Raw genomic sequence first — 11,373 nt, 5'->3', positions numbered from 1 at the left:
AACTGACAACAGAAAAGTAAAAACACCTTTTTCTTGTTTCTTGTTTTTTGGCTTTTAGTTTTTTTTTTTTAAAAGAAACATAAAACAAAAAATGGTGTTAAACAAGCCCTTAATCACCGGGTTTCCTTTTGGTAAAATGTTAAAATCCAGGTTTCCTTTTGCCAAAAGCTTTTAAAAGGTTTTTTTTTTTATTTTTTTTTAAATTTTTTTTTTAAGACTTAAATAAGATTTGAACAACAAAAACCAACGCTAGTTGGGTCTCATCAGAATTTAGCAGTCGTAGTTCGCGAAGCTCTGAAAATGGCGAACGAAGAAGAGAGACTCCTAGAAACTCAATTAGAGCTTCAATTGCACGAACAAAAGGATTCTCTCTCTGCTATTCAAGATGCTCTAATCTTCGATTCCCAAAATTCCGAGCTTCTCAGTGTAATTCTTTTCTACGCCCTTCATTTTAATTACCATTTTGTAATTTTAGGGTTTTTTTTTTTTTTTTTTTCAGAGGATTTTTATATGATTGAATTTTAGCTCTAATTTCATCAATTAGGTTTAATTTAATGCAGTTTATTAAGTTTAATCGTATCGTTGACGCTACAATTTAGCTTTTTAAGGGATTATCGATCAAATGGGAGAATTGATTATTTATGATTAATGTAGAACAATGTGTTTGCAAAATTTACCCTTTTTTTGGCTTATGGAATGGTTTTTGTGTTTTGGGTGATAAATTATGTTTATTTTTTTTTTGAAATCGATAAATTATGTTTATTATGCAATACTAATATGGTTTTTGTGGATACCACTAGCTTGCCTGTGCTCAAGTTGTGTTTCTTATGCCGTGTTGCCGATTATGAATCGGCACCGAACTTTTTATTGGTAGAATTTTGTGTATTTTTTTGGGATTTGCTTTACGATGGAATCTTATTAGGCTTGGGTTGATATAAGTGTTGTAAGAGAAATTAAGAAAACAACATTTGCCAGTCACCAATTCACCATCAAATCTTATTAGGCTTGGGAAGTCGGGGTTGATATAAGAATTGTAAGAGATATTAAGAAAACAACATTTGTCGGTCACCAATTCACCATCGAATCTTATTAGGCTCGGGTTGATATAAGAGTTGTAAGAGAAGTTAAGAAAACAACAATCACCACTCACCAATTCACCATCAAGTATGTGTGTCATGGCAGAGGTTAAGACTTAAGAGGGTGAAAGATAGCAGCTGTTGTGTGCTTTTAGAAAATAAACCATTAGGAGTTCAGGAATCAGGACTAATATCAAGCGATCTTTTGGCTGTGTATTGGTACTTGTTACAAATCCGTAGTTTTTCCCCATAGGATTCTGTGTTTTTCAATTGCATTTATCATGATAGCAGTTGGCCTGACCGTCTGATAGATATTGGAAAGATATGGGTGTGTCAAATTCTTGTGTTATTCATCATGCCAATGTCTTTTTCTTTATTTATTATTATTATTATTATTATTTTTTAAACTCATTATCGAGTCTTATACAAAAAGTATAAAACTCTATATGGTCATTAGGCTGGTTCACGAATAACTGGATTTTGAATGTTGAATCGTGATGCAGGTCCAAGACGAACTTGTTTCTGCTATTAAAGATGCAGAGGAAGGACTTTTTCACCTTAAACGTGCACGGTTGTTACGTGAAGTTGATTTTGCTACGCAGGGATATGAATGTTCAAATAAAGATGCTGAGGTTGAGCATATTAAGCCTGCAGAACTGGATACTTCCAAGCTTCCAAGTGAAGGTGTAGAGGCAGAACCATTACATTCTTCTAATGTTGAAGTTGAAACTTTGGAGGAACCAAGTTATTTTGTTGGATCTAAATGTAGATTCCGCCACAGTGATGGGCGTTGGTATAATGGTCAAATCGTGGAGTTGGATGGCTCTTCTGCCAGAGTTTCTTTCCTCAATCCAACATCAGAAAAAATGATGGTGAGCTCTTTGTTATCTGAAGATGGGCCCTGCTTTTTTTTTTTTTTTTTTTTCCCTTCAAGATCATTTAGATTACTCAATACTTTTTTGGTCTTTGCTTGTTTGCTACTTGCTCTCTTGAACTTTCTTGTCCCATTATAGCTATATACGTAGTATATTAATAACAATTCTGGTTGGAGGTGCTTCATTCCATGGCGGCATGCCCCGTATCTTATTGTTCTTAACTTCTGCGAAGGGTGTAATGGACCGGTACAAGGAGCAACACTAGAAGACAAAATTAGTTAAAGAATCGCTAAGGGGAAGGGTGTTGGGTCTCTGCTCTCTGATTTTATTTGCAGCAGTAGAAGACAAAGGGTCATTAATGCTAGGTTAATGTTATAGCTTTTGGCTTGTGTATATATAAGAAGGTAGTAGTCTAGTAGTAGGCATGAATTGGGTTATTGGAAATAGAGTGGCAACCTCAAGTTGCTAATAGGAGAGTTACCTTTGTAAGCTTTCAGCCATTATCAATCAAATTATCAACCCTTCATCTTTATTAATCCTTAGAATTCATACAATATTTACAATCAGAAAATAAGCCTATAACAAAGGGAAACGAAAAGTTTAAAACCTGAAGTAGTATTTTTCTTCAAGTTTAGCAGAATTTTTACGCCTGAGTTAAAAAAGGTCAGAATTGGTGGTATAATGGTACCGGAAGTAATGGTTCAATATTGTATAGCTATATTGTGTCTTCTTATTGTTCAAATACTTCAAAGTTCAGATATAAAGGGTTTCTTCTGAATAAAATTTTAAAAAAAATCCTTTAAGGTTTTGAGCAGTTTTGGTTTTTTCTTTCCGTCCTCAACTATTCTTGGGTATTGTTTGTTTTTTCCTTATGGAAGGGATTATGTAAGGATCTCAATTCTTCTGGTATCTTGCTGGATAAAATGGGAGTTTAGTCTGAATTTATGTGTTCTTACCCGCTGAACTCCCAATAAAGCTGAAGTATTTTAACAAGTGGGTTTAGAATTAAAGGATACTGCTTTAGTATTCCATGCATACAATCTAGATTTGAATAACTTTAAAACCAAAAGACATTAATGATAACATCCAGTCATCCACACTGTATAAATTGTATGTATAACTGCAATTGCTAGTACGAGTGCTAATTTTTTTCTTCATTACTCTTCTACTTGAAAATCCTTGACGCTCTGAGATGTAGAGGATGAAAAAAGAAAAAAAAATTCCTTTTATTATTGTCATCTTTTTGTACTGATGGTAGACCACTAAGTGCAGATGTGCAAGTTCTTCCTTCAACAACGGTGTCGATTTGGTGCTAACTGCCGGTTATCACATGGTATGTTTGTGAATTGTGAATAAGGTAGACTTTGGAGACTGCTGTTGTGTTGGGTATAGTAGGTACAAATGGGCATAGTGTTTGTGGTCTAATTTGTTTGGGTATTTATAGAGGTTTTGTCATCAATCAATCTAAGCAAATAATAATGCGGTGGCCTAACTTGTTTTGTCTACTTGACCAGTCTAGATTATCCAGGTTAACTGATCTTTTTGGTGATAACATTTTCTGCATCTGTTTCTAGATTCTGTACCTGAAGATTTTACAATATGCAGCTCAAAATTCCTTAGTTTATGCTGTCTGTGACTTTCGAATTTCCAACTGCTCTCTTACATAGGGTATTGTGTTGTGTTCTGCATCAGGAACACTTATGTCGCTGTCATCCCTGAAGAAGTATGTGTCACCTTGCTGGGGGCAGCCATTGGTAGGAGCTAGCATTTTTGCAGTTTCTAGAAGTGGAGCTAGCATTTGGAGAGAAGCTGAACTTGAGTCTTGGGATGACAAACTCAATCAAGGCCAGATTGTATTTCGTGATGATGGAAGCTCAGAGACGCTGGGGGCTCAAGCAATGGCATTATCACAGTATGCAGAAGCCAGCAATGATGAAGAAGATAGGGAGACTGATTATTCAGATTCTGAGAACTCAGGTTCAAGTGATTATGAAGATGTAGACGATGGTTTGCCACAAGGTTTAGGCTTTGTTAAAAGCACTGCCTTGCAGAAGGGGATTCAAACAGACACCGCCATCTTTGCCAAGTGGGAGAATCACACTCGGGGTATAGCTTCCAAAATGATGGCTAATATGGGCTTCCGTGAAGGAATGGGTCTAGGACTAGCAGGCCAGGGCATGGTGAACCCAATACCCGTGAAAGTTCTCCCAGCAAAACAATCCCTTGATCATGCTATGCAATCTGTTAAGAACGAGGAGAGAGATGGGCATCCAGAAAAGAATAAAAAACGAAGCAGGGGTGGGAAGAGGAAACGTGAAAAAAAGTTTGCAGAAGCAGCGCGGGCTGCTAAGCAAGAGGAGCAGAGGCCTGATGTCTTCAGTCTAATCAACAGTCACCTTGCAACGCATGGGCGGATGATTAATAATGAAAGTTCAGTGATGAAGAAAAAGAGCAAAGAGGTTAAGAAAGAAGATAGACGTTCAATGATTGCTTATGAAGAGGAGGTGAAGGAGTTGAGGAATCGGGTGGAAAAGTTGGAGGAGATGGCAAACCGTAATAGGAAGGAGAAGGCTGTGTACGAGGCAGCAATGAGGAAACTGACAGAGACTCAGAAAGCTTTGTCAGAAGCCGAGGCTAAGCACGCATCGACTTCAAATGCAGTTGTTAGCAAAGAGAAAGAAAAGAAATGGCTGAAGTTTTAGCATTCATTGATTAGAAATTTTAAATTTAGAAGTATAGTAATTTGTTATTATGTATCAATTATGCATGTTGTTGAAGTAAATTATCAATTTGCTATGGTTGATGGTCATCTTGAAGTTTTTTGCCAAACAAAAAAAAGTAACATCAGTTGTAAACTTATGTGGCAAGTACAAGGGGTGCAGTATTTATACCAATTCGGATAATTGTCCTGAAATTTTTATGATAAAATGACATCATGGGCCAAAGTGTTATTATTGTGATAAATATAGGCAGTATATTTTCTTGATTTTCACTAAACTTATCTTAATGAACTAATCTGAATTTTAAAACTAAATAAAGCTATTTTTCAAAAAATAATATTCCATACTCGTATTATTTAGAGTACGTACATAATTTTTTTTTTAAAAACACAATTTTTATAATGAATTACCGTTCTATGTAGTTTATCTAAATAAAATGAAGTAAATTATCTACAAGGTCTTGAGCCCACATATGCAAAAAGTTGATTATCATTATAATAACCAATTTCTTGTTAATCTTTTTTATTAGGTTGATTATCTTTTTTTATTCTGCTTAATCTTATTAACCTCTCTCTGTTTCCCCTGTTTTCGATTTACAACCATGGCAAAACCTTCAAAAGAAACCCCAAAAAAACTCTTTAACTTCAAAATAACCCCATTAAACAAGTTTAAACTAGCAATTGATGCTCTTTGTGACCCGGAATTCAATCCCAAAGGATATGGAGTGCTTGAAGTAACCGAAAAGAGGGTTGAGATCACGGTTCGAAACTCGAAAACTAAAGCTGCTGGTTATCTCTGCCTCAATTCTACTGCATTGCAGGAATTCCAATTTAGCAGTAATTGTAAAGATAAACTTATGTTGGTCAATTTCAGAAGAATTTTCCAGATTATTACTGATGCTGATAATATTAATGATGACTCGATTACCATTTTTCATATTGATGGGTCAGATAATCTCAACATCAATCTTGGTAAATTTCTAATACTTAAAATTTTATTTTTTAGTTAATGTAGTGCAATTTGTATAAATTAATTATCTTCTTGTAAATTGCATTGTAATCTATCATAGTAATTATCCATGTTCTTCTTTCTCTCTGTTTTTATTCTGAGTTGTTTTAATTGGTCTTTTGTTTTCATAATTCTTTCTTGATATTGTTATTATCATTAATAGAGTTTTGTTTTCATGGATTTTCTGCTTTTTTTTTTTTTTTTTTACAACAATATTCACATTGTCATTGAATTCTATTTGCATGTTATTTTAATGAAAATAAAAAAAATATTTAAAAAACCAATCTTTCATTGAATAATCATGTTTAAGAATTAGATAATATTGAGTTTGTACATATTATGGTGTTAATTTTAGTTTTAACAATTAATTACAGGAAATGATCCAGTTAAAGAGTTTAAAGTGGAATTGTTGCCAATGTTTACTGGATTTGAGAGATTTCCTAACATCATATTCTTCTGTGAGGCTATAATTCCATCTGACTCGTTGAGGGAGATGGTTGATCGACTTGAATCAGTGACGAATAGATTAGGTTCTTGTTTATCTCTTATTCTTTTTAAATTATACAGTTAATCATGTTTATCTATTTAATTATAACTTTTCTTTTTTAATTTTCATGTAAAATCAGTTTCAGTCGACATAACAGAAAAAATTGTAGGCATCTTTATTGTAGATGAGGAGCCTTGGATATACAAGTATGATGATAAGGTAATGTTTAAACGTTTTTACTTTTTACACTATTTGAGACTTTTTTTAACGCGACCTGAAATTTAACTCTAACCCGACTCATTGACCTAAATTGACATGTTATGTATGGGTTATGCAGATTGGTGGAACTAGGGGGATGTCGCCCGGGCAAAATCATCATGCTTGGTTCTATTGGCCTCACTTGCAGATGCTGAAGAAAGCATCACATGTAGCACCAGCCTTTCCGCTATGTCTTCTAAGTGAACCAAAGGATATGATCATGACACGATTCACTCTCCGAGAGCTTGGTGATTTGGTGTTCATCAGCGAAACTTTAATGGCCATTGCTGACTCTGGAAAGAAATCTAATCAATCTTCTTCTGGATCTGATGGATCTAATTTTGAGTATATACAGTAAAAAAAAAAATCTTTGATTTCAATGTTAGTGAAAATTAGTCAACAGTCACTCTTAACAGTTGCATGTGTGATTGTGTTCTGATGTACTGGTTTATATCTCAGCAACATGGTTAGCTTTGTTATGTTAAGTAGTAGGAACTAGGAAGTAAGTGCAGTAGGTACTGTCAAAACTGTGTAATGATTAGTGATCTTTCGGATCTTTTACCAAAATGGCTAATTTTACAAAACTATTTATCAAAACGACTAATTATAAATATTAATTCTCAAACTAGCTAATTTATTAACTTGGAGGAATTTATATATTTCTTATATTCCTTTGAACTGGTTTGGTTCACTTTATAGGTTTTTTTAATTTTTTTTTTCTGGTTTTATTTTTAAAAAATTAGTTTTTTTTATAATTTTGATTTTTTGTTTTTCTTTGGGAAATTCTAATGCCATAGTTTAAAATATCCCATTAAACAATAAAATTCAACATGGTATATTTGCTACAGTTCTCAATTTTTAAAAAAGTTACACAAAAAAAAAAAAACAATCACTCAAAATATTGATCCAAACTTCCAGTTTTAAAAGTTGCATTACAATAAGATAAAAGTCTAAAATTTAGAAAGCAAGTGGAAACAATCAAGTCTTGAATATAAACAACTAGAGTTATACAACTATTAAACATAGAATCATTTTATTTGCTCTAGAAACAGCGAACATCAAAACTTTTTTTTAAAAGATTGAAGATATGGCATTAAGCCATTAAGGCACCTAGACAAGCTGCAAATACAAGCTAATTGTGTATTTATAATTGTGCATAATTTTTTTAGGGGTATATGCATAATTTGAAAAAAATAAAAATAAAATTATGCATATACCTCTAAAATATGTAGTAATAAGCTATGGAGTAAATATATAGCTAATAATTTTTATTTTTTTTTATTTTTTTTTTTGGTTTTATTAAAACCAGATTAATAAAAAATCAATAAAGTGAACCAAATCGGGAAATCGGTTCAAAGAAAAATAATAAATAGATAAATTAATTCCTTCCAAATTAATGAATTAGATAGTTTGAAAATTAAATTTTATAATAGCCGTTTTGGGAAATACTTTTGTCAAATTAGTCATTTTGGTAAAAGATCCTAAGACCATAGCATAGCTTAGCCTAACTCATTATATATCAAGGTTTTTCAAAGTTTCCAGAATACTTTACTATATTGAAAATCACGAAGATTCCAGATTTATGTAGGCAATTTGAAGAGCTTGTGTGTAGAAAATTCCATACACCTCTTGTATTCACCTACATCATCCTCTGATACCCTCATTCCCTCCATGCTTAAGAGAATTTACTTATAAATACCGCTCTCTAAGATACCTATCATGATTGGAGTTACTCGTTCAATTGTAATACAGAGAGAAAAAAGGAGAGAGATAGGAAGAGAGAGCTCTTTATGTAGACCCCACCTACTTTTGGTCAGATTGTCTCACGTGATGGATTTGTAGTAAACTTAAGACTCCAGACTATTTCTTTATAGTAAAAAAGTTAACTTATTAATAATTAGTAAATATATAGTATAAGAACTTGAATAAAAAGGTCAATAATTAATTATGGTCGGGTTAAATTCGGATCGGGTAAAAATCAAATCGAGTTAAAATCGGGTCGGGTTAATATCAGTTCGGGTCAAAACAGATCGGATCTGATCGGTTATTTGTCGGGTCAATTTTGGATCGGGTTGAGCTCGGATCGGGTCAAATCAGTTCGGTTTGAGTTCAGGTCGGGTCAATTCGGATTCGGGTTGAGTTCAAGTCGGATCAAATTGGTGCCGGGTTAAGTTTAGATCGGGTCAAGTTCGGATTCTGGTTCACTTCAGTTCAGCTACAGATGGGGGTTGGGTCTTGAATTTCTTGGATCGGTTACAATTCGAAACGGATAATTTTTTTCGGGTCGGTTCGGGTTTGACACCTCTACTAGTAGTCATTCCTAGAACAAGCTGTTCATCACTTCATCTCATGCCTAGAACAATTTAGCCATTTGAATTTCTGCGGCACGTTCTCAGTTCTGTGTAAAAAAAAAAGCATTGAATTGAATCGCAAATGCTGAAATTGTGCTCTAATGACGTCCAATTCCGGACCCATCTCTCTCTCCACCTCAATCGCTTGTTTCTACACTCAACATCTTCTGCAACTGAAAATTCTCCCTCTTCTATGGTGGATTTCATGGTTGAATCTCTGGGTTTTTCAAGGGAAGAAGCAGCTATTTCCTGGAGTAAGGTCAGTAAATCAAATCGCATTAAATCCACTCAAAACCCTTATTTAGTTGTCGATTACTTGAAACAACGAGGATTTAGCAATACCCAGATGAAAAGACTTAAATTTTCTTTGCCAATTTTGTTGAAATGTAGTGTTGATAGGACCCTAATTTCCAAATTTAAAGCTTTAGAAGAATTGGGTATTTCTGGTTCTGATTTAGCTGATATTGTTGCTTCAAATTCTTCAATTTTAAGAAGGGGTTTTACCAATCGGATTATACCCATGATAAGTTATGTGAAATCAATTGTGGGTGATGACAAAAAATTCTTCAAACTTTTGAAGAGATCATACTGGTTGATGAGTGTTGATATTGCTGCAGGATTACAGCCTAATATAGAGCTGTTTAGAAAGTATGGTTTCAGTAATGAAAGAATTCTGTATCTTTTAGTTCAATATACTGAGATTTTTGGGCATGTTCCTAAAAGAGTTGAAGAGATTTTAAAGAGGGTCCATGAGGAGTTTGGGATTCCTCCCAAGTCGATTCAGTTTTCTGATGCTGTTGTATTGCTAGCTTCGTTGAGTGAGAAAACCCTGGAAACTAAGTATGGGATTTTTAGGAGCTTTGGATGGACTGATTCTGATATTAAGGTTATGATGAGGAAGACACCGCGGTGTTTGGTGTTGTCTGAGAAAACAATTCGTGAGCGGTTGAATTTTTTCATCAATGAGTTGGGATGCCAACCAGGGTACTTAGCAAATCGTTCTTATGTGATGTCATATAGTATGACTGATAGGGTTTTGCCGCGCTATACTATATTAAAGGTCTTGGAAGAGAGGAAACTTATCACTGTTAAAGTGGGAATGTTGACGGCTGTATGCTGCTGCGAGTCTTTTTTCTTAAACAAGTTTGTGCTACCCTACAAAGATGAGTTACCTGAGCTCTGTCATCATTTGATTAGGAGATGAAGATAACAAAGAATGAACATTGCTCTCTTTTTCCTAGTTACGAGTAGAATAGAAATATGAAAAATTTGGGTTTGATTTTCAAGCTAGGGTGGCTAATATAAGAAGCTTCATAAAAAATAAAAAAAATTATGCCAGAAAGGTGTGGTAGGCTGGTAGTGCTGGCTATCATGAAGAGTTGAAGACACTTTTAGCAAATGGTATATGAGGTGGAGTGAACCTCCATTCTGGTTGGTGGTAGTGTTTCAATCTGTCAGCTGGTGGTGATTAGAGGAACATTTTTAAACACTTTGTGATCAGTAAATTTCACTCTATGTAACTGAGTATCAGACTGACTGTTTAAGAAATTACTTGAATCAACTACTCTCAAAATTTATACAAATGCATTTTCATATTGATTGAGGATTGAGAACCTAATCAATTATTAGTTAGGATTCTCCTAAAGAAGACCAGGGGTCAGGTACCTAGATTCTTCTCTGCCGATTTATGATATTAAGATGGTCTTATCTTGTATTTCTTCAGGGAGAGCTGAAAAATTAAATTATTTTTGCAAAAATTTGTGGCAGGGAATGTTGTGAGATATTGTATGAAGGGAAGATTGAAGAGTAGTGAACTGTAAACCCCAAACTCATTTCCACCATGCTTTAATATGATATGGTGCTATTTTTGGTGTTTGATATGGTGCTATTTTTGGTCTTTTCATCATCATTCAACAATCTCTCTCTCTCTCTCTCTCTCTCTCTCTCTCTCTTTCTCTCTCTCTCTCTCTCTCTCTCTCTCTCTCTCTCTCTATTCGGAATTTGATAACATTTCTCAATCATGCAATTCCAGTTTATTTACTAGAACTATATTGTTTCTTTGATGCATTTCATGGAGATACAGTTGGAAAGGGCCTGAGAAATTCAAAGTTAAGATGTAAGAGGCATTCGTTCACATCTTGTCTACTGACTATGAGGATGCTGTGTGCATAACTTGATTCCTCAATTTGACGAAATAAAACTGTTGAGAGAATGCAAAATTTGCTTTTTTTTTTTTTTTAGTACTGTTTTGCTCATTGCTATTCCTTGAGATAGTTGGCACTCTTTGATAATTGTTACCAGACAACTATGCTACAGTTGTAAGCCAGACATTGCTTATCTAAGTGAAGCTGTCCGTAGGAAGTTAGTTCTGACTTGTACTGTGAAATGCCATGAGAAAATTTGTTACTTGGATCGGTGTTTTTTCTTTCTTAGCTCCTTTATTATGCACTTAGCCTGTTATTTAATATTTTGTTTTGTTGAATTGACAGTTTGTGTGCTGCTGGAATTATGTTTCTGACAGTGTGGAGATTCTACATGGTCGCTGTCCATCAGGTAACAGAGCTTGATAGTTGCTTGTATAATTTGCTTATGACTTGA

The 11,373-nt window shown here is 34.2% G+C and overlaps 2 protein-coding genes across 2 annotated transcripts; both read left to right on the top strand.

The window, feature by feature from the left end:
* The first annotated feature begins 238 nt into the window (after positions 1–238).
* Positions 239–4,882, top strand: LOC145641513 (zinc finger CCCH domain-containing protein 18-like). The gene is made up of 4 exons (XM_081692337.1): positions 239–426; positions 1,580–1,948; positions 3,224–3,284; positions 3,644–4,882. Exons 1-4 carry the CDS (start codon positions 301–303, stop codon positions 4,651–4,653), a joined length of 1,566 nt encoding a protein of 521 aa, XP_081548463.1. The 5' UTR covers positions 239–300; the 3' UTR covers positions 4,654–4,882.
* Positions 4,883–8,797: 3,915 nt separating this feature from the next.
* Positions 8,798–11,373, top strand: LOC145642536 (uncharacterized). Its single transcript, XM_081693741.1, has 4 exons — positions 8,798–9,956; positions 10,808–10,937; positions 11,050–11,136; positions 11,265–11,373. Exons 1-4 carry the CDS (start codon positions 8,858–8,860, stop codon positions 11,371–11,373), a joined length of 1,425 nt encoding a protein of 474 aa, XP_081549867.1. The 5' UTR covers positions 8,798–8,857.

Source organism: Chenopodium album, chromosome 8 (genome assembly GCF_948465745.1).
Source record: "Chenopodium album chromosome 8, dcCheAlbu1.1, whole genome shotgun sequence".
Classification (NCBI taxonomy): domain Eukaryota; kingdom Viridiplantae; phylum Streptophyta; class Magnoliopsida; order Caryophyllales; family Amaranthaceae; genus Chenopodium; species Chenopodium album.
The sequence above is the reverse complement of the archived record's forward strand: the minus strand, read 5'-3'. Positions and strand labels throughout refer to the sequence as shown.

Excerpts from the sequence above, each read along its gene's own strand:
- LOC145641513 (XM_081692337.1), top strand. The coding sequence starts at position 301 with ATGGCGAACGAAGAAGAGAGACTCCTAGAAACTCAATTAGAGCTTCAA. Across the intron at positions 427-1,579 it reads AAAATTCCGAGCTTCTCAGT|GTCCAAGACGAACTTGTTTC; the intron begins GTAATTCTTTTC and ends ATCGTGATGCAG. Across the intron at positions 3,285-3,643 it reads TAACTGCCGGTTATCACATG|GAACACTTATGTCGCTGTCA; the intron begins GTATGTTTGTGA and ends GTTCTGCATCAG.
- LOC145642536 (XM_081693741.1), top strand. The coding sequence starts at position 8,858 with ATGCTGAAATTGTGCTCTAATGACGTCCAATTCCGGACCCATCTCTCT. Across the intron at positions 10,938-11,049 it reads CTACTGACTATGAGGATGCT|TTGGCACTCTTTGATAATTG; the intron begins GTGTGCATAACT and ends TCCTTGAGATAG. Across the intron at positions 11,137-11,264 it reads AGTGAAGCTGTCCGTAGGAA|TTTGTGTGCTGCTGGAATTA; the intron begins GTTAGTTCTGAC and ends TTGAATTGACAG.